General features: G+C 51.5%; 1 protein-coding gene across 1 annotated transcript in view; it reads right to left on the bottom strand.

Moving 5' to 3' along the window:
• RAP1GAP2 (RAP1 GTPase activating protein 2) overlaps positions 1–15,758 on the bottom strand; it is a 143,665-nt gene extending 127,907 nt beyond the window's left edge. The window contains exon 1 of the mRNA XM_060133818.1: positions 15,644–15,758. Within this exon, the coding sequence (XP_059989801.1) occupies positions 15,644–15,750 (107 nt within the window). The 5' untranslated portion in view covers positions 15,751–15,758. The remainder of the gene's footprint in view (positions 1–15,643) is intronic.
• Between the last annotated feature and the right edge of the window lie 7,652 nt (positions 15,759–23,410).

Raw genomic sequence — 23,410 nt, forward strand, 5'->3', positions numbered from 1 at the left:
GCAAAGCCACAGTGGTCTGCAACCGTGGTTTCAATATCATGGGGAGAGGTGGCCCAAGAGAATGAAGCCAACACAGAGACAGACACAAACGACAGAGAGGAAGAGAGATTGTTCATGGTCCTGGATCCAGCTGTTCCTGAGGCCGTTTCCACAAATAGGTTATGCCGGCCAATTAAATCCTCCGATCTTGTTTAGTTAATTCAACCTGGGCTTCTGTCACTTGCCCTCAAGAGTCCTGACTAATACACTGTGTATAAAGTATAATCCCAATTGTGTTATAATAGAGAGAAACAGAGTAGATGCAGATGTAAATATACCGTGTGGGAGGGTATGTGTTTGGATATGCAAAAAGACCAAAGAAAATACATTCAATGTTAATAGTGGTTATCTCTGCAATTCCCCCATCTGGGATTGCAGATGAGTTTTATTTTAGTCTTTGTACTTTTCTGTGTTTTCCAATTTTTCTGCAAGGAACATGGATTTTAAAAATATAATAAACGTTTCTTTAAAAAATCAGATCGGCAAGAAGCAGCCCAGAGAGCACTCCTAGCAGGTTCCGAGCACGTGCCACGGTCAGGAGCAGCAGAGACGCCTGCTCTGCATGGTCAGCGCCCCTGGGGTGGCTGCTGCCCATCTCAGGCTGCCGTGTGTGCACAAACCCCAGCCCTCCACGGTGTGGCCATGGGCTCTGGTCTGTGGCCCAAGGTCAGCACAGAGCCAAGGCTCCTTTCTTCCTACTCAGCTCATGCTGAGCACCCCCCGCCTAGCCTCCACCCACCCCTGGTCCCCTCAGCCTCCAAGGAGAGCCCCGTAACGCAGAGGCAAACGCCCATCCCTGAGCTGTCGACCTCAGGACTACAAGGAGAGCTCGCGTGAGGTGGCCCAGTCCCTCCGGCGCCTGCGCCCTGGGCTGACCTTCCCCAGCACCACGAGACAATCAGTGGGGAGTGAGGCTTGGGCAGGACAGTGGCCTTGTTCTGACCTCCAACTTTAGAACATGGACTGTGAGGGAAGGAAGGGCTGTCCCTTCCCTGGAGTCCCCCAGGCACTCTGGCTCCACACACATGTCAGTTTTCACAGAAATGGGACTAGAGACACCTCCACCTGCCTACCCCATCTCCACCCAGGGAAATACTCTCTTTTATCTGTGTTACATTTTAGGGTCCTGCATAAGATTTTTTTTTTTCTTCTACCACGGTAGCCCTTTTTCAGTGTGCGATTCAGTCCCGTGCAGCCATCACCGCTATCCGTTTCCAGAACTTTTTCCAGAATCCTTAACAGAAGCTCTGTATCCATCGAGCAGTAACTCTCCCCACCCCAGCCCCCAATCCCTGGTAACCTCTATCCCACTTTCTGTCTCTATGAACTCACCTATTCCAAGTACCTCGTATAAGTGGAATCACACAATCTCTGTCCTTTTGTGTCTGGCTTAGTTAACTCAGCATAATGTTTTCAAGGTTCATCCATGTCGTATCAGAATTCCGTTCCATTTTATAGCTGAATAATATTCCATTGTACGGCTATACCACCTTTTGTTTATATATTCATCAGCAGAAGGACACTTAGGTGGCTTCCGCTTTTGGCTACTGTGACTAACGCTGCTATAAACGTGGGTGCGCCGTATCTGTTTGAGTCCCTGCTTTCAATTCTTTGGGGCATATACCTAGGAACGGAACTGCCGAATAAGATGTTTGTTTACACAGATAATTCCATTAAAGAACACGTGACAATCATTCATTAGTTCTAGTCCCATTTCACAGATAGGGAAACTGAGGGTCACAGTGTGAACACCCTTATGCATCGAGGATCACATATGGTGTTGCTTCCCTGGGTTTTTCCGTGAGGCTTCCGGCTGCCCCTCTCTGCCCTCCTGCAGTTACATCCTTGCTACCTAGGAGTCCCTACGTCTCATACACCTGAGACCTCTGCTGGGCCTGGGCCTCCAACAGGGGGATGGATCACTCTTAGCCGGGGGCCTTGTGACCAAGAGCACCTACTGGCTACATGGCTGGAGGGAGTGGCAATCTGTATGCAAGGAATCCAGACTTTCTGGGTTGAGAAGCAACTGGGCTCCACTGAACATCAGCAAAAGAGGACTGAAAGCACGATCCAACCCCAGAGCTGAGGGCCAACCCTGAGGGAGGCCTGGCTGTCCTCCGGGACAGTCCTCCGGGACTGTCTAGCACAGTCACACGTCTGACTGCCTCAAAGTTCAGGATGGACTCGGGGAAAAGGTGGCCCAGGGAGCATGTTTACTAAGGCTGCATCCAATATGCTGGATCAGGGAAGAAGAGCGAACACCTCACGTGCGGAGGTGGAAGGAGGCATCAGGAGATGCCTGCAGCCTCCAGCGAAGACTGAACCAAGGCCACCACCAGCTAAAATACCAGGGCCAGGAGAGTGGACAGCTGTCGGGTTGTTCCTGCCCTGCTTCCATCCCCTCACCTTCTGATAGCAACACACCAACTTTCCTTAGGTGACCCACCCCTCCTATTGTCTCAGCCCAAGCAACTCCATCTCTGGAACCAAGAGTGAGCACAAGACCCAGACCTGGCTAATCCGTGTACCCTATCCCTCTGGCCAAAGTCAGGGGTGGGCACACGACCCACTGTATCCAGCAGGTCATCCTTGGGACTCCGGCTGAAATTATTGGGAAAGAGGTTTGCTCTTCCTATTGGTGTTGCTAAACTGGGAGAATGTAAGCTTGAAGCGGCCATCATCCAACTGCGTGGATAACCTGAGGATGAAGCCAACTCAAAGAAAAACATAGCCTAGAGACAGAGAAAGAAAACTGGTGCCCAAGGACACCACTGGAGCCATGGGTCCAGCCATTCCTGAATCTGTGCTGCCTTGAACTTTCCAGTTGACCTAAACCAATACATTTCTTTTTTTCCTTTAGGTTAATTGGAATGGGGGTCTGTCACTTGAAACCAAAAGATCCCTGACTAATTCAGCTCAATTGCCCAGCAAAAGAGTCATTTTGGAGGTACCACCCACCTCTCCTCCAATACAAAGACTCTCTCGCTCCAAACCCCTGACTAAACAGATTGCCATAAAACAAATATTACAGAACTCTATTTCAACCGTAATGCGGATTCTGCTTTTCTATGCTAACTGGGGTACCAAACTGCCACGTGGGTTTGGGGGAGGCCCAGAGCATAGAAGCCTCCCATTGCCTAACCTGCCCTTCTCTCCCCAACACTCGGCACCAACCACAAAATGGACTCAGGTGACCCTGACAGCCTCATTTCCCACTATTCCCCAACATGAAATCCACACCACAGTCCAACTGGGTTCTGAGCATGTCCCCTGCTCATCCTACCTCCACTCCTTTGCTTACATATCCTATTTAACTAGAATATACTTCCCCACTTCACCACCCCCTTCAGAAATCTTGTCCAGGCTCCATGGCCCACCTCAAACACCAACTCCATGAAGCCTTCCTCAGGTGGCCTCCAGGGCACCAGGCACCTCTTCTCCAGCACCCACCATCTCCGGTCTTGGGTTCACACTACATGTCTGGTCTCTCCTTTGAGAACACAGTCTGCGAGAGGCAGGGAGTGTGTCTCATTCTCCTCCTGGACCCTGTCTTCCAGGGCCTGGTACACATCCGGTGCTCCACGTATAGTGACGGACGTGAACTGGAACAGCACGAATGAATGTCTGGAACCCAACTCGTTCAGAAACAGGACTGCCGCCTGCATTTGCATTTACGGAGGAGAAAGAGAAGGCGATGTTGCAGAGGGGGTGGCAGCACCTTCCAGAAGCGGGGAGAGGTCAGAGGACCTGAGACGCGGAAGCCAGGTGGCCTTGCTCCCGTCGCTTGCACTGCAGCCTGTGACCTGCTCCGCGCGGCTGTGCCCCTGGGGGCCTTCCCAGCTATCGGTGACTGGTCTTTGCTGAGGTCACACTCAAAGGCCCTTTCTGGCACATTTGCAGGTAGAGTTTTCAAACAGCCTGTTTCAGTTACCTCTTGATTTACACACTGTTCCTGCCTTTGCATCTCAGATTAAATATCTTATTAAAAGAAATGCTCTATTAAAATACAGATGGCACGGGTAACCCAGGCTCCAGCCCAGACCTTCCCGTTCTCATAAAGGAGCAGGAATTTCTGTTCTAATTAGTGAGGAGAGCAGCCAAGAGACCTTTCAGCTTATCTGGAGCCTGACAGGACAGACCCCTCCCCCAACTAAGGCTCCACAGTCCCCCACGGGCACCCCACCCCCGGCTAAGGCCTGGTGTTTGAAAGAAGCCCAGCTGCCCAAGAGACCTATCCAGTCCCTTCCTTACAAAATAACGACAATATGCTACAGTGTCATAGTTCAATATAACCTGAAGCCTTTTCATATACCTGGTATGCATTTCATACACCTGAGATGCATTACAGTCCCCTTCATAGAAGGTGAAAGTCAAGGACAAAGCGGTCAAGTAACTTGGCCAGGGTCACCATGTAATAGGGATAGGAGAAAAGCCTAGAATTTGGCAGGAAACAGACTTGGGTTTGAATCACAGCTCTGCTATACAAGCTGAGTGACAATGAATATGCCACCCCTTTTGTTTTTTGTGTTTTTTGGTTTTATTTATTTATTAATTTATATTTGGTTGCACCGGGTCTTAGTTGTGGCAGGTGGGCTCCTTAGGTGCGGCTCATGGGCTCCTCAGTTGCAGCTTGAGGGCTCCTTAGTTGCAGCACTCAGGCTCCTTAGTTGTGGAATGAGAACTCTTAGTTGCAGCATACGTGTGGGATCTAGCTCCCTGACCAGCGATCGAACCCCAGCCCCCCGCATTGGGAGAACAGACTCTTAACCACTGCACCACCAGGGAAGTCCCCTGCCACCCCTTTTGAACATCAGTTTTCTCCTCCATGAAAAATGGAGATGACAAGGATCAGTTGTGCAGAGAAAGAAATTAGTGAGGTTTAAGTGCCAGCCCAGTGCCATGCCCAGAGTGGAGCTGAATACTAGTGCCCTTCCCTGTCCCTTCTCTTGGGATTCCTGAGTTTTTGTTCTGTAAAACCCAGCCTCGCATAATTTCTGTTATTTTTTTTTTAAATAAATTTATTTATTTATTTTTGGCTATGTTGGGTCTTCGTTTCTGTGCGAGGGCTTTCTCTAGTTGTGGCAAGCAGGGCCACTCCACATCGCGGTGCGCGGACCTCTCACTGTCGCGGCCTCTCTTGTTGCGGAGCACAGGCTCCCGACGCACAGGCTCAGTAGTTGTGGCTCACGGGCTTGGTTGCTCCACGGTATGTGGGATCTTCCCAGAGCAGGGCTCGAACCCATGTCCCTTGCATTGGCAGGCAGATTCTCAACCACTGCGCCACCAGGGAAGCCCCTCTGTTATTTTATTTGTGGGTAATTAGGGAGGACAAGGGAGGAGGAACATCTACAGACAAATTAACAGTGGCCATTCTGCAGCCCAGCTCCTGCACGGCACCCAGCCAGGCTGCCAGGACCCCTCATTTCCAATCACAATGGACCTGCCCCAAACCAAGAAGACCCAAAGGGCATGCAGGGCTGAGACCCAACCCCTAGCCTCCACGTTCAGTTAATTACACATAGAGCTCCCCAACCCTGAGCCTCTTGCTTCCCACACTGTACATCCAATCCCTCAGGGCTGGGGTAGGTGACGCAGGTGCAGCCAGGTGCGCGTGCTGGGGTGAGCAGGAGGGCATCAGCCCTGTATGGAGCCGGCAGCTGGTACTGTAGGTGCCATGCGGAAGGCGGGCCCAGCCAACGTTGCCAGAGCTTCTGATTTCTCAAGAGAAGATGGAAACACACATTTGTAACATGGAACCTTCCAGTTTAAAAATATCAGCTTAAAAGTAGAAAACATATGTGGATCTAACAAGCCCGCTCGAGAACGGGCAGGGCTTTGTACCGTTCCCTGCGGCCTCCCCAGCGCCCGCAACAGCGTCTGGTACACAGTGGGGGCTTCATGAGGATCTGAGGAGTGTGCAGGGGCCAGTTTCCCACCTCTGCCTCAGATGACAAACTCCCAGGTACCAGCAGTTCTGCTGTCCCCACTCTCTGCAGACAGGACACTGGTATTGTAGCACATGACAGTGAAAAATGAGGGGGGTCCCGCCTCCACCCTTACAAGGGCCTGTCCTCTAAACCCGGTGAGGGCTGCACCTTGCTCGGGGGCTGTTACGAGTTGTTCTAGCCCCGAGAGTAAGCATTTAAGACAACAGGTATCAGCACAGCGCCCTGATTCTACCACACACGTTCAGGGTGGTCGGTAGAGATCTTAATAGTAAAGAAACAGAAAAGCGGGGACGAGGAGAAGGACAGGGGAGGGGATGGCTCTAACCAACAGCCGGCTCCCTCCTGCCTCTGGAGAAGCGGCCCCGCAGGGTCAGCCCACCCCCGAAGGGCTCCGGGAAGGACTTGGCCAGAGCTCCAGCCTTCATGAAACAGTGTTCATAACTGATAAGCTTAAAAGCAAGTGACAATTTTTCAACCTAGCCTTGCTCCAAGGGCAGCAAATAAACACAGCATCGGCTCCAGGCCCCCACTGAGCACGTCTGGAAGGAGAAGGGAAGGTGAAACCAGGCTCCCTCACCCCTAGAAACCAGTGTGGAGTCTGACCCCATCCACCACGGTTGAACTGGGACTCCCCATTCAGAAATACCACCTCATGACATGAGCTCCCTTTATCACAGGTGTCAAGGCTACCCCAGGTACCACCCATATGCGAGGCACTGGGCCTGACTCCACAGTAATTATAACTGGACTGTGGAGAGGCCTGAGGGAGCCTGCTGGGGTTCTGGAAAGTGCTACATCTGATCCGGGTGGTGTCTACACAGGCAGATACATATGTGGCAATTCGTTGAGCTGTACCTTTAAGACTTGTGCACTTACTATGTGGATGTTACCCTTCATTACATTCATAATAACAGCAACATCATGGAGGAAGCACTTCTCAGAAGTCAGGCATTGCATAAGTGCTTATCCTGGGCTCCAAATATAATAGTTAAGAGCACAGTCTCTGGACCGCAATAGAACCGAGTTAAAATCCCTGCTCCTCCACCTCTGATTCTGCCCCCAGCAGGCTCCTCGACCTCTGAGCCTCTGTCCCTCAGCTGGAAAACAAAGATAATAACTGGTAGAATTAAGATAGATGTACACGTGAGCCCTTAGCCCAGAGCCTCAAAAACAGTAAGCCTCAAGAGGTGCTGGCTAGGGCTTCCCTGGTGGTGCAGTGGTTAAGAATCCGCCTGCCAATTCACGGGACATGGGTTCAACCCCTGGACCGGGAAGATCCCACATGCCGCGGAGCAACTAAGCCCGTGTGCCACAACTACTGAGCCTGCGCTCTAGAGCTCATGAGCCACAACTACTGAGCCCGTGTGCCACAACTACTGAAGCCCACGCACCTAGAGTCTATGCTCCTCAACAAGAGAAGCCACCGCAATGAGAAGCCCACGCACCACACGAAGAGTAGCCCCTGCTCGCTGCAACTAGAGAAAGGCCTCGTGCAGCAACGAAGACCCTATGCAGCCAAAAATAAATAAATAAAATAGATACGACATTAAAGGAATAAAAAAAAAAAAGGTGTGGGCTAGGACTTCCGTGGTGGCGCAGTGGCTGGAACTCTGCGCTCCCAATGCAGGGGGCCGTTGTTCAGATCCTTGGTCAGGGAACTAGATCCCACATGTATGCCGCAACTAAGAGTTTACACGCCACAGCTAAGGAGCCTGTGAGCCGCAACTAAGGAGCCCACCTGCTGCAACAAAGGAGCCCAAGTGCTGCAACTAAGGAGCCCGCCTGCTGCAACTAAGACCCGGTGTAACCAAATAAATAAATAAATAAATATTTTTTTAAAAAAAGGTGTTGGCTTGTTACAATCATTCAGCCCTCAACAACCCAGGACTTTGGTGCCGTAGGGTCCATTGTAACATATGAGAAAAGTGCCCCCTTCCTGCCAACACTGCTCCCTAAACTGTAGGCATTTCCTCACCACCTTCCCAATTTTCCCCAAATCCATGTACCACCTATTACTTTTCTTAACACTTTTCTTTAAATGACTCGCCATTTTTTTTTTTTTTTTTTTTTTTTTTGCGGTACGCGGGCCTCTCACTATTGTGGCCTTTCCCATTGGGGAGCACAGGCTCTGGATGCGCAGGCTCAGCGGCCACGGCTCACGGACCCAGCCGCTCCACGGCATGTGGGATCTTCCCGGACTGGGGCACGAACCTGTGTCCCCCGCATCAGCAGGCGGACTCTCAACCACTGCACCCCCAGGGAAGCCCGACTCACCATTTTTTACTTAAACAAATTTACTTTTAAAAAATGTTATGTAACTGTCATACAAGGAAAAACGTCACTTGCCAGAATTCATCTTTTTTAAATAGCTGTTAAAATAAAAAGCACTTGTCCACCTGGAATCATCTTGCCTACCTCCTTTACTTTTTGTGCCTCTGGGAGGCAAATAAACTCCGTTTGTTGAGCCGGTCGTGGGGTAGGGGCAGGGGGCGGGCCTCATCTGCTTAAAATGACTGAGAAGCTTCCTGCGCCCTTCAGCAGCCCCGTTTGCACAGAAGTGATTTTCGTTGGTTTAACCGAGCAGGCCTGGCAAGCCCTCTATTTGGCAACATCCTGGTAACCAGCCATCTGTGCACCACGCAGGCTCCCAAGAGATAAAACTGCATTTAGAAAAAAATGTATATTTGCTAATGGCGACTGTTCGCTAATTCAGACGCCCACTGGCCCCTCTTGGGCATAAATGAAGGGAACCTCAGAGCCCCAGGACCCCAAATCTAGGAACCCAGAGTCAGGACAGTCCTGGCGCCCAGACCCAGCTTCAGTGTGGGCTGGACTCAGCCTGGGCCCTCACATCTATGGGTCCCCAAACCAGGCAGAGGCAGGAAGGAGTTAGGGGACTAATCATGGAAATACACATGTGCAAGCAATCAGGTTCATTTCTCTCCAAAATCTCTTCCGGAAGGGAAGGGAAGAGAGGAAAGGGGGAAAATCTCAGACAAGAAAAGGGGCATCTTGAAACCTGTGTCAGAGGGCACTGTGGTATTAAGAGGACCTCGAGGTAAGAAGCAATGGGCACATTTAGCCAGGGGAGTCAGTGAGTTCATTCATTCATTCAGCAAATATTTACTGAGCGCTCCTATTGTAGGCAATGATGTGAAAAACGCAAAGTCCCTGCTCTCAGACATCTCACCTTCTAGGGGAGGGAATGGCCAATAAATTATTTATTATCTAAGCTAGATGATATCAGTTAATGATAAGTGCCGTGGAGGAAATGAGTCAGAGTAAAGTAAAAACGGCTGGAGTGAGTTGTTTAGGTTGGATGGTCAGAGTCCTTTTGGAGGAGATGACATTTGAGTTGAGAGCCCGATGATGAGGAAGCACAGTCAATAAAGTCACTGTAAAGAGCATGTATAAAGGGCCCGGGGTAGAAGCAAGCTTGGCATGTTCTAGAAACAGAGAGAAGGCCTTTGCAACAGAAGTACAGTGATCACAGTGAGTGAGGGGAGAAGTGTTAAGAGACAGGCTCACAGAACCAGGCAGGGGAAGTAGACCCAGCTTCAGAGTTGAGATTTAATTTAAAGTGTCTTGGAGGGACTTCCCTGGTGGCCCAGTGGTTAAGACTCCACGCTTCCAATGCAGAGGGCGCTGTTCAATCCCTGGTCAGGGAACAAAGATCCCACATGCCATGCGGCCAAATAAAATAAAATAAAATAAAGCCATTAAAAAAAAAAATTTAGGGTTTCCCTGGTGGCGCAGTGGTTGAGAGTCCGCCTGCCGATGCAGGGGACGCGGGTTCGTGCCCCGGTCCGGGAGGATCTCACATGCCGCGAAGCGGCTAGGCCCATGAGCCATGGCCGCTGAGCCTGCGCGTCCAGAGCCTGTGCTCCGCAGCGGGAGAGGCCACCACAGTGGGAGGCCCACGTACCACACACACACACACAAAAAAAATTTAAAGTAAAGTGTAATGGAGGGCTTCCCTGGTGGCGCAGTGGTTAAGAATCCACCTGCCAATGCAGGGAACACGGGTTCGAGCCCTGGTCCGGGAAGATCCCACATGTCGCGAAGCAACTAAGGCCATGCACCACAACTACTGAGCCTGTGCTCTAGAGCCCACGAGCCACAACCACTGAGCCCGCGTGCCACAACTACTGAAGCCCGCGTGCCTAGAGCCCGTGCTCCGCAACAAGAGAAGCCACCGCAATGAGAAGCCCGCATGCTGCAATGAAGAGTAGCCCCCGCTCGCCGCAACTAGAGAAAGCCTGTGCACAGCAACGAAGACCCAACGCAGCCAAAAATAAATAAATAAATTTTTAAAAAGTAATCAGGGTCTTTTCTAAAAAAAAAAAAAACGAAACCAAAAAAAAAGTGTAATGGGAAGCCTACGGAGTAGACAGACTTAATTTTATTTGAATTTTTAAAACTCCGCTGTGGCCGTCATCAGGAGAATGGGTAAGCGGGGACAAGAAGCGAGGAGACCAAATAGGAGATTAAAATAATGGCTCAAAAGGAATCTAATAAACTCATTTATGCCTCAAATTCTGTTCCTTAGCTCCTCAGACTCGCAGTGAAGTTAGAAATGGGAAGCTGGTTAAAGGGAGATGTTTGTTCTTTAAAGCAACGACAGCCAACCGGGTCAAACATGAGACGAGAGAGGGCGAGTACCAGGCCCTTCCACAGAGGGCAGGACCCAGCCACCTCCTAAGAAGAGAACAAGCAGCCATCTGTTCTGGGGCCTGGGAGCAGACTAGCTCCTGCCTTGTGCCCCTTCCAGCCCTGGGACTCTGGGACTCCAAGACCAGGACTCCTGGACACTCCTGAGACTCGGACACCCTCATCCAGGCAGCTTGCAGGGCTGTCGCTGGCTCTCCCATGTGAGAACCTCAGGATCATCCCTGACACCAGCCTTCAAGCCCTAAGGACAAAGCAATCAATGGCTGCTAACATCACAAAAGCAGACAACTGGACAACCTCCACGGGCATGGTCTTACCAAAAAAAAAAAAAATCCAACCCAAATCTGATGGAGCTTCTAAAACTAAACACCAACTTACAGTTACATAGGGGACAGCAGAACATGTGAAATGACACTCAGAGACTCCATCCACAAAATTCTGACTCCGGGACTCTCCCCAAGACAAGCAACACAGTTTCTTCAATAAAGAAATCGTAAGGGGGGAGAAAAGAGTTGGAGGAGAAAACTTAAAATGAGACATATCCCCAATCACACTGGATTTTGTGAATCCTGGCCCAAAAAAACTTTTGAAAAACTTTTAGGAGGCGATTAGGGAAATCTGAACACCAATTGAATGTGATATTAAGAAATTATTGTTAACTAAGGGGGTCTGATCATTGCTAATTTCTTAGAAGAATTCTTATCTTTAAGATGCATGAAATATTTAAGAATGAAACGATACAATGTCTGGGATTTCTTCAAAATAATCTTGTGGGGGAGTGGATTGGTAAATAAATGAAACAAGATTGGCCATGAGTGGATAAGGGTTGAAACTGGGTATTATATTACACTATTCTCTCCACTTTGCAGCACACTTGAGAATTTCCACAATAAAGGGGTTTTTTTAAGCTAGGGATGAGCTTTTTCTAATACCGTACACAGGAATAACCCACTAGACATCCTACCGACAATGGAGAGTCCAGGCTCATTAGAGTCACTGTTCTGCCTCCCCACAGCCTGCCATTCGTGATTTGCTGAACGATGAGTGAATTTATATTTTCCTCCTCATAAATCCCACGGTGGGAGTTGTCCCAAAATAACTACCCCCTGTAAAATGTGGATTTCTCTTTCATTTATGCTAATTAACCTCTCTCCAGTTCAGAATGTCATACCTGCAGCCAACGGACTTTACCCATACATTTCAGAAGGTACAAAATTTGACTCTGTTCCTCTAGCTAAAGATCCCCGTTTCCACCTCAGAGGGCACCACTCCCTCACCATCTACTTCTATTATTATTGAAGGGATGTTCTGGATTTACCCTGCTCTGCCACATCTACATGCTCTGAAAATCAGAGCGATTTTTTTTTAACATTTATTTATTTATGGCTGCGTTGGGTCTTCGTTGCGGTGCGTGGGCTTCTCATTGCTGTGGCTTCTCTTGTTGCGGAGCACGGGCTCTAGGCACACAGGCTTCAGGAGTTGGCGGCACGCGGGCTCAGTAGTTGTGGCTTGTGGGCTCTAGAGCGCAGGCTCAGTAGTTGTGGCACACGGGCTCAGTTGCTCTGCGGCATGTGGGTTCTTCCCGGACCAGGGATCAAACCGTGTCCCCTGCATTGGCAGGAGGATTCTTAACCACTGCGCCACCAGGGAAGCCCCCAGAGCGCCTTAAAGGAGCTCTCCGTTACAGGGCTTTCCAAACTACCGTCTCCAGGCAAGGCTTCATTCAGGTGCCTCCTTAGAACCATGTTCAAATTCAGTCCCCTCTCAAACACAACATTGTTTCTGTAGGATCGCAGGTGAGGGAATCCCTGGAAGATGGTGGGAAAGAAGCAGAGCCTCCAGGTTGTCCCACAACTCCCAGAGAGTTGTCAGGTCAAGGCTGATGAGCCCTACCCACATTTCTCCAGGAGGCAAACTGAGGCTGGAGCTTTGGGTACAGTTCTCAGGACCTACCAAGAGTGCCTGGGAGTCTCCTGCTTCTGAGCCCCTAGGGGCTACCTGTGTCGTTACCATTCTCCCTGGCACACCTACCTGTCCCCCATATACACTATCTCCAAGTGGCCTGCGGAGGACAGGAAGGTGACAAGGACCACTGGGCCATTACTGCAAGACACACAGTACTTTACATCCCTTATGGTCAACAGCCACAAGCGTTATCTGCACAAGCCTGTCCGTTGAGGTGCTGGGAAGATCGATGGGTGAATCAAGCCTTCTGGGAAGGATGAGGAGGGCACCTGAATCTGACCTGACCCTGTGATGAGAGGGGGAAGGAAGGAGGAACTCGGCAAATGCAACACTCATCATGGAGTTTAGGAAGTGCTTAAGAGGGGCTGGCAGCTGCAGCCTGCTCCAGGGCCCCCCCCATGGCCGGTGCCTGCAGAGCGAGGGTCAATCACGTACAGGGAACGAACTTCAGATGCTTAAAGACAACGAACTCCAGAAAACAAACAGCAAGGGAAGCAAAGGTCATTTAGCACAAACATGAAAGCAAGCCCTCTCTCTCCTTGGTAGGGTAAATCCATGGCCAAAGCCATCAGGATGGCAGCAGCAACAGAAGAACAGGACAAAGGCGGAGGTGAGGAGGGTCACCGCCGAGTGCCTGCGTTGCAGGGAAGAGCACAGTGCATCCAGGAGGAAAGACAAGTACCCTGGGCCTGGGACATCCTCACCCCGGCCAATCCCTTCCTGCCCCCTGTCCACGTCCTTCCCCGGTGCCTCACTGCAGCCCCCACCCCCAGACTATCTCTGCCCAGGCCCACACCTGCCTGGCTGCCTCCTCGGCCCATGTATGGCTGGTCTGGACTACTGGTGGGGCTGTCATCACCAAACATCTTACCTTCGTTTCTGGGACGTGGGCCCAGAGAGAGGAGAATGGGAGCAGTTCCAATCAAACCTCTTCCTCCCCATGCAGCACTTCCTACCTTTCAGATGCATGTTTCCCCACGTTATCTCCCTTGAGCCTTGCACGCCCTTTGTGTAGATGCAGGAACTGAGTCTCAGAGAGGTGAAATCTATCACATCACAGTCAACGGGAGGAGCCAGGACTAGAGCTTCTAGCCCTCTGGGCAGGGCTTTTGCCACGCTCCGCATTCTACACTCAGAGACAGGAGTGTTCTGATGCATCTGCCTTTCTAGGGAGCACACCTCCCTTCTCGTCCCGCAAAACAGGTCCAGGTTGTCTCAGAACAGCCATCCCATAGCCTTCTGACTTCAGAGGGCTGGATTGTTCATCCGCCCTGTGCAGATAAAATGCCAAAGGGCACGGAATAGATGAGAATCAAAGTCTACGGGAGAATGGGGCCCAGACCTGGAGCCCTGAGCTCCGGAGTCCTGCTGGCAGCTTCTCCTGCTAGACAAGTGTGCCCTGAGCATCAGTCATTCCTAGATCACCTGCAGAATTTCCGCCATATTCTATACCATTTGTACTATTACCACTGTTTCTACTGAACAGGCTCATTCTTGTGACTTGATACTTCTAATTTAAAGTGATACTTTATATCACCACTGCAAGAGGGAAAATTAGTACCACTGGCCAAAACCAGGAGAGAATCCTAAAAATAAATAGTACAAAAACAACTTAAGTTATAGGCAGGCACTGTTCCCCAATTTAAAGACCCTGAGCCAGAGGTCTGTTCTCTTTGCTATAAAAGGGAGATTAGCAAGTGTTAAAAAGGTGTTAAAGCCAGACTAGCGCCAATCTAAAACTTTCCCCTTGAAGAAATTACAAGGATTAGCAGAGAACGGAAAAGGGAAGAACTTTCTCACTAGGTGACTCAATGTTACTTCATGCTTAACCACCTTCAGTTACTTCACTGAAGATTCATCCTGCACTGTGGGAAACATCAAATTAGACTAGGTTATAGGAAGTGGGACAGGAGGGATGAGAGACAACCAAACCATAAGCGGCAACCCATGCCAGCTTCTCCAAGGGCTCCAGTTAGTTCATTGCCCGTCACCTCCCCCAGGCACATCCAGCTTCTGGGCAAGCCCAGGGGCCACCAGTCACCACCCAGGCATCTATGGCTCCACTGCCCTTGTCTTAGCCCTTGTCCAACGCAGAACGCAGCACTAACTCCGAACTCCTCTGGAAATGAGGATGCAGCAGGGCCACCAGCAGTTACCCCAAATCCCCACAGCATCTCTGTGGACAGTCAACTCTAATGACCCCTGGTTGCTGGGAAGCTTTGGGCTCATATACCCTAGCAGAGGAGGGAGGCTATGCCAGCCTGGGTGGGCAGCTCCCTGGGGTCTCACGTCTGTAGCTAGGGGCTGCAGCCCCGGAAGCAACCCCAAAAGCTCCTTTGTCCATCCCAAACCCCACATCTCTCACCCCATAGGTCCTCCAGCCTATCTCTGAAATCGCCTGAGAGAACGATTTTCAACACCCAGGATCAAACAATTAAGAGAGTAAACCCAAGAAAGGTGAAGAGTCAAAGACAGAAAAACCCAAAGACAGAGGGACACGGAGGCAGGGGTGGAGGTGGTAAGCAACCTCCAAACTTGCTCCTCGCCTGCCGGCACCTTGCGCAAAGCTAGCAGATCCCGACCTGGCCGGCACCTCGCGGGCTCAGCCAAGTTGCAGAGAAGCAAATGGCATCCCCGGCGTACTGGGCCATTCGGGCCTGAGCCAGGGACGGTCGCCCGGGTCGGATCAATACTACTCGCGCTGTAGGCTTTGGGAAGGGCGCCGCGATAGGCAAATTCGGGGAGTGGGAGTGAAGGACTTGGTGACCCTCTGTTGGGGCTGAAGTCCGAAGGGTTCTCCCAGCCACCCTCCGACCCAGCCAATGCCCTGCCTGGGCTTTCCCATAACAGCCCGTGTCGGCGGCTAAGCTCCGAACTCGCTCCCCAGACAGCGACCGGAGTAGAGGCTTTTCCCCATCCAGCTCGAAGCCAAACGCCCTCTTGGAAAAGTCCACCCCAAAGAAAACGGGAATTTAGCCCGAAAGCAGCGGGAAGGGGGAGGTGGCGCTGCCAGGCTTTACCTTTTCTCTTTACTCTGTTTTCGGGATTTGTGCAGGAGTCCGATGAGCACCACGGCGGCGCGGATCCCCGCCTTTCGGCAATGCATCCTCCCCGCGGGCTGGGACATGGCGAGGCCGCCGGCGGTGCCCGGCCGCGCCCTCGCCCGCCCGCCGCGCGCCCCCGCCAGCCCCGCTCCGCGCGCTCCGCGCCGCCCGCTCCCGGCCCCTGCGCCCGCGCCCGGGTCCCCGGCTGCTCGCCTCGCATGGGCCCCGCCCCGCCTAGGTGCGCCCAGGGGGTCAGGTGACTGGGTGCTCACTTCCCGGCGACCTTCAGTGTCTCCTCGGGGCCCGCCGGGCGGCCGGTGCCCGCTCCCCCAGCGCGGGCATTTCCAAGGCTCGCTAGGGGCGCGGCCCGGACGGGTGGCTCCGGGGCTGTAGCTCCGACGCGCCGCCCGCGCCCCGGACCCCGCCCCGGACCCGCCTCTCGGGCCCCGGCCCGGGGCGCCCCGGCTGAGGGCGGTTCAAGCGGGCCGGCCGCCACCGAAGGAAGACGGCCGGCTCGCGCTCAGCGCTCCCGGGGCTCGGCGCCCGCGTTCGCCCTCTGCCCCGCGCCCCGGCTCCTTCCCGTCCCGCCGGGCGGCCAGGCCCCAGGGCTCCCTCGCCTCTCCTTGGTCCCCTCCTCAGCGCTCCGTGTCTCCCGCCCCCGCTGGCCGGGCCCCGGGCTCCCTCCCCAGGCGAAGGCGGCTGACGCGCTTTCCCAGCCCGGCCCGCCGAGATACTTCTCCGATGCTGTCACTGTCTTTAAAACAGAGGGAGAAAAAACATGCACCGAGAGGAAACGCGCGTCCTCAGTCCAAGCGAAACTGCCTTCGCGCGCGGGCACCGCCTCAGGCCTCCTCTGCCCGGGGCCAGGCTGCCGGGCGGTTAGAAGGGCATCCCGCGTCCAGCGCGCGGCGCCCGCCTTCCCGGGCCAGGGATCCCTGGCGTTTTGACTCGGCCGGATGCTACCTCTCACCTTTCCCCAAATCCCGGAAAGGACTGTCATGCGGGGGTAGAGGGATCTACTACAGAGTCCGCATCGATGTGGGCTGGGGTCAGTCCCCCGGTTAACATTTGTTTTCCCGGCCCTGGGAGTTTGACAAAACATAGGGTCAATGATAGATTTCCTGGCTGCTACACCTGCACCTCGCGTCCCAGGTTGCCAGGGAGACGCAGGTGGGGGGGAGGGGGACCCTACTCCACGGCAGCCGGGGCCCCAGCGCGGGCTGCCTCACACACCCAAACGTGCATTCTTCCCCTCCTCCTGCACACCGCGTGCACGCTTCTCCTTCACTTCAGAAGCCAGTTGGTGGGGAAAGGGCCCTGGCCCGGTCTCTACTACGGGCGTGGGGTGCTCCTAAGCCCCACTCAGTCACTTCCATTTGCTGCCAAGAAGCCTAGCACCCTCTCACCACCCTCACCTCCCCCCACCCCCTGCTTAACTACTGGCTTTGCTTCTCCTTCCATCCCCCTAGGGAAGGGAATCGGCAGAGGACTGGAGGGAATTAAAACTAGCCAATTAGTCCATCTTTGGTAACAGCCCTGTTGGGGCCAAAGAGGTCCCTGAGGCAATTTGCCTTGTTTTTTATACAGTCTGCAGTTCAAGCAAGCAGAGAAAATCCAGACAGGGAAGGGGACCTTGCTGGAGAGGGGACGGGGGCTGCGAATGAATTCAAGGGCCTGAGACCTCAACCCCGCCTCTCCAGTGGGCACAGCTTCTTGCGGGCACTGGCATTGGGGGGAGGGCAGGGAGCGCCAGAGTGGTGCCAAAATGTGCCTGGTTTATTTACGAAGCATCTATTAGCGATGGCCTCAGCCCCCCTGAGCCTGCCTGGGTGGTGGGAGACCACAGATATAGCCATGGACGGCTATCCATAGCCAGAGAGGAGTGTCCCAGGCCCCACCCCTGGGATTGCAGCTACCCTGGCTTCAAGGACTACACCAGTAAGTGACCTGAGAATCAGTCTGGAAAAAGAATGGGGAAATGAGTATGTCCTCAGTGGGTAAGAGGGCAGCGCGGCAGCACATACAGCCCAGGGCTCCTCCAGCCTTGGCCATACACAGAACCTCTCCATGGCCAGGAGGGTGCTGGAGGCACTGGCTGTAGGTCTAGGCCAGCATGGGGTGTATTTTATCCACACACAGGTAGAGTACACCTCGGTGCAAGACCTGAATCCCTCCCAGGTGGGTGAATGTGGATGGCTCCCACCTACGCCCCACTGCCTGGGAGGTATTTTAGATCAAGTTCATCAGTGAGAAACAGCGCATTGGGATGAAAGTGAAAAATCTTTCCACCAAGCGGGTAACTTTATTCATTGTTATTCTGGGCTTCCAGGCCCTCTCAACTCACCTACAACCACAATGTTTCCAGCCCCAGTGTGGCTGAAAATATAAGGTTGTCCCCCGAAGACCGTAACCTGATCTGATTCCTAGCGCCCTAAAAGGTAGACGTTTTCTGGGGGTGGGAGAGCCATTCCTTCTGCCCACACCCCACACAGGAAACACCAAAGCATAAGGACACCCATCAGTGGCAGAGAATGTAATGGCCATCTGCTAGATGTGGCCATTCCACCAACATTTACGAAACAATTAGGATGCATCCAGCTTTGTGCAAGAAACTAGGGTAAGAGAAATGTAAGAGACCATCCTCGCTCAAAACAAGCAGGGCTAACACACATGAAACCACCAAACCATCCCATTCCTGGCTTATCCAGTTTATCCAATGTGACCCAGCCACTGTTCCCCCAAGTTAGGCCATTTGCATACCACCTTCACAATGTCTTAATACCATACTACTCAGTTATTTACTTATTAACTTTGCTTTAATTAAATCCACTCACTTCTTAACTAATTTTAAAAGAAAACATTATTACCACCCTCAAATCTCTTATTGCTTGTCATTCATCCCATACAAACATACACAAACTTATTAAATTCTAGCTCAATTCTGTTGCCTGGCGAAGGCTCGGCACCTGAAGCACCTTCGTTAAAAGAGAAAAATAGACAAGCATTAGTTTTTAGCTACACACTTGCACCAAATGAAGACGCTGTCCTTGAAAAAATTACCAAGTTTGAAAGAGAACCAAAAGGGAACAATTTTTCAGGTAAGTGACTCGAAGGTCTTCTAGGGCCACATCCGTGGGGTACTTTGGGGTGGACGGAGAAGACTGGACACTTCCAGACCACAGGGAGTGAGGTCAGTGAGGACCACAGTGGTCAGAGAAGGGGTCTTCTCCCGGATCCCAGGCCACTGAGCAGCAGTTTATCCTCGGCGGTGTCCCAGCTCACAGGACCTCCAAGGTCTGTCCCAGCCCTCCCCCCTCCCCAGCACACAGTCCCTGAGAACAAAGTGCTGAGCAGCTGCCAGCCTGGGTCTCTGTCCCAATCCGGGGAAACCCGAAGGCTGAGGGGGCCTGGGTGGGAGCTGGGTGGGGAAGGGGACAGGGCAGTTAATCATGAACAGAGGGCAGACAGCTGCACAGCCCATTCCTAAGGGGCCAGTGGGGTGAAGCAGACAGACACGCATGCTTGGTCCTGAAGAAAAGGGCCTTCTGTGCCTGGGAAGCCGCTCCAGGAGACACATCCGCGTGAAAGCAGGAATCAGCCCCACTGCCAGCGCCCAGGCCTGAGAGCAAGCGCTCCTCCCCACCCCCCACCCCACCTCCACTACCAGTGCCTCCACTGCTCCCCAAAAGGATTGCAACCCTCCTTGGCTAGGATCACAGGTAGATGTGAGGCAAGAGGGACTGTGGAGCTATGGGGTAGGGCCTCTTACGAAAACCAGCTATTTTCAGATATCTTGCTTCTCCCCTTCTACAGGGGACAGTGTGCCCAGCCTTCCCATGGATCATACAACCTTTGAAGCAATTCAAGAGTTATACACCTTTAGACCTGCTTAGGACAGGCCAGCATTCCCACTCTCTTATGCCTTTGGGGGTACACACCAGCTCCAGCTCCGAGAGAAATCACTCAGAAGCCCCCCTCATGTCTCTCTGCGGAGCACTCGCACCTGTGCTTGCAAGGAGCCAGACTGACATTCATTCTTGGCAGGTACGTCAGCACCCCCTGCTGGGCCACGTTACAGTTGCATCTCTGGGATACCACCATATGAGGAAAAGGAGAAAGAGGAAGGGGGAGAGGGAAAGGGGGGGGAAGGGAAAGATTGGGAAGGTCATTTGAAGTGGAGAAGCAGTTTCTATTTTGAAAAGCGAGAGAGACGCAGGAGGGATCTTTGCCACACGTTGACTCTCCACCCAGCTCCTAACCTCCCCTCTCAGAGCCCACGACCAGCCCCCAAAGGGGTCCCTCCCACCACAACAGGCTCCTTTGGGGATAGCAACAGACCACGCCCAGGCTGGGCATGGAAGCCAAGCTTGGGAACCACAGCTCAGCCTGCTTCCCCGGAGCCACACATGTCATACTGAACAGAGGATCTGCCGAGAAACTGGCTCAGATTTGGGAAAGGGATCTCGGTGACTTGTGTGGCATTTCCGAGCTCCAGGGAGAGGAAACCATGCCTGAGGAAACCCACAGATTCCACTCAGTGGCAGGCATCCAGCCTTTGGGCTAAACATCATCTAGTACCCAGAGCCTGCAATGCATGATGATAACCAGAACTTTGCTGCTTTCCTGTTCAGGAATTACAAGAAAAGGGGGGTAGGAGGAGGAAGAAAGGAGTTCCTCACCTATTTCTTGGGCTACTGAAGGTATTTAAAATATTTCTTTTTGGTTTAGTTATGGAATTTTGAATCCATGAATCTAAACGGCATGGCTACAATTTTTCCCACAGTAGAAACATTCAAAAGGATTCTTCCATGTGTGAAATTTCTGATGAGCAGGAAGCAGATTTTGCATGGAGGCTGCCAGGGGTCACTCCAGGGAATCGGGAGCAGATGGGGCCAAGGGTGGGTGTCCTGCAGCACAGGCATCTCATGCTCAGGGTCCCCAGTCGTTCCCCACCTCACTGATTAGCTGTTGCTACCCGTGGAGCCACTTCCAACTCTAGGCTTTCTGGGGCTGAGTGGAAAAGTGGGGAGGAAAGCTGCCTTTCCATAATATTAGCAACATTGCTTAGCAACATCTTTCAAAGCAAGAACCAGCAGACTCTCCAAAAACCTATTCTGTTTGGCTCTACAAAGAACAGAGTGGTTTCTTACATGTGCATTATTTATATACTAGTCTATATACCCAGTAACACCTTCTGTGCTGGCTTCCTCAGGAAGAGGACGTATTACAGCGAAGTGAGATTTCCAGACAACAGAGTTTGGAGCAGCAAAACTTTTCTTTGCTTGCTTGCTTTTATTGTGATGACCTTGGCTAGAAATTTCTCTAAAATGTCTTACAGATTTTTTGTCCACTTCAAATATAGGTTTCATGGAAACTTTTCTTGGTGACTCAGAGCCATTATTATCAATACCACCTACTGTACTCAAGCTAAAACGCAGTTATGAAGAACCGGTCACTGAGGCAAGGACCCATTTGTCTCTGTATTTAATGACCTCGATCAGCTGTGATGCGAAGATACTACAGCGAGGGAATAAAAACTTAAAGACCCCGCAGTCAGACGAACTTGGGCTAGAATCCCATCCTCAGCTTTTATTATCTGTGTGGCCGTGGGCTAGAAATTTCATCCCTCTGAGCCTTGGTTTGGTCATCTGTAAAATGGGCACAACAACAGTGCCATCCTCCTAGCGTTCTTGCAAGGCTTCGATGAGCATGCACGGTCCGCACAAAGACTTGTATGAAAATGGTCGCAGTAGCTTTATTCAAAATAGAGGGTCCATCAGCAAACTGTGGTCTATCCACACCACGGAAGACCACTCAGCAATAAAAAGGAACAAAATACTGACACATGCAACAACATGGCTGAATTTCAAAGCACTATGGAGTGAGAAAAAGCCAGATACAAAAAATACTTACTGTATGATTCCATTTATACAACATTCTAAAACAGACAATCTAAGGTACAAAAAATTAGAACAGTGGTTGCCTCTGGAGGTGGGGGATTTTCTGGAGAGACGGAAATGTTCTCTATTAGGACAGGATGGTGGGATCCATTTGTCCAAAATGTATAATTAAGATTTGTGCATTTCAACGTATGTAAATTCCCCCTCAAAACACAAATTAATAATAATAGAGGGAGGATGTGGAGTGGGTAGAGGTATAGATGAAACAAGAGTGGCAGAGGGGGCTTCCCTGGTGGCGCAGTGGTTGAGAGTCCTCCTGCCAATGCAGGGGACACGGGTTCGTGCCCCGGTTCGGGAAGATCCCACATGCCGCGGAGCGGCAGGGCCCGTGAGCTATGGCCGCTGAGCCTGCGTGTCCAGAGCCTGTGCTCCGCAACGGGAGAGGCCACAACCATGAGAGGCCCGCGTACCGCAAAAAAAAAAAAAGGCAGAATGTTGATAACTGGGGTGGGGGGGGTGTTCATTATACTATTCCATTTACTTTGTATATGCTTGATATTTTACACAATATAAAATAAAAAGAAGAAATTTCCTGGCAGTCTAGTGGTTAGGACTCGGCGCTTTCACTGCCATGGGCCGGGGGTTCAACCCCTCGTTGGGGAACTAAGATCCCACAAGCTGCACAGCGTGACCAAAAAAAGTAAAAAGAACATGTTCATAGTGGGGGGAAGAAAGGTTAACAGTGTTTATCTATGGAATTATGATGATTTTTATTGCTGTCTTTGTGCTTTTCTTCTATCTATAAATTTATAAGGACTACATGTTAGTTTTGTAAATAAGTAAAAAGATGGATGTTATCATTAATTAAAGGAGGATGCACGCAAAAACACCTCGCAAGTACTCTTTAGGTGGCCTTTCTCACTGTGCTGTTTTAAGTCCTTGCTCACAGTGACTGGTCCCTGGGAAACCAAATACAGGTGTACCTGGGAGATATTGCAGGTTCGGTTCCAGACCACCGCAATAAACCAAAGCTCACAAGAAAGCGATTCACGTGAACTTTTTGGTTTTCCAGTGCATATATAAGTTATGTTTACACTATACTGTAGTCTCCTAAGTGTGCAATAGCATTATGTCTAAAAACACAATGCACATACTTTAATTTTAAAACACTTTATTACTAAAAAATGCTAGCCATCGTCTGATAACACAGGGTTGCCACACTTTCAATTTGTAAAACAAAACAAAAACAACACGCAATATCTGAGAAACGCAAGAAAGCAAAGTGCAGTAAAATGAGGTATGCCTGTAACTGAGCTTGACAACAATTAGGCCAAGCATCCTGGGTACCAGCAAGTGGGCGAGTGTTTACCTGCACAGACACACAGATCTTACACGTCCTGAAGAGAGTATGATCAGGCCGCCCAAGACGGCTGTTTTCTTGCTCTCTGTCCATCCCCTGCTCGACCAGCCCCTGCTTCATCTATTCCCTACTCATATGACTGACCTTCCTAATCAGTAAATGCCTACAGACTTCCCCTTGGCCCCAACTACTAATTTACAATAGCTTATCAAAGGGGGTGACGGGCGTGCTTCTCTGCTCGTTTCCTTGGTAACTGATGAGGCAACCTGACATCAATTCCCCCTATAACTGGTAACCTCCCTCTCCCCTCCAGTAGTGAAGACTGCTGCCCTGTCCTGCCCTCGTCTGCCTCACACAGTGCGGGTCACTCCAGGACCTTGCTTCAGACATGTAAGATCCCCTGTCCATTAAACCATCGATGTCTCTCTCGCTGACTCCAGGCTCTTTCTTCCGTCTCAAGGTTGGGCAAGTACACAGCTTGCA

Source organism: Lagenorhynchus albirostris, chromosome 20 (assembly GCF_949774975.1).
Source record: "Lagenorhynchus albirostris chromosome 20, mLagAlb1.1, whole genome shotgun sequence".
NCBI classification, from domain to species: Eukaryota; Metazoa; Chordata; class Mammalia; order Artiodactyla; family Delphinidae; genus Lagenorhynchus; species Lagenorhynchus albirostris.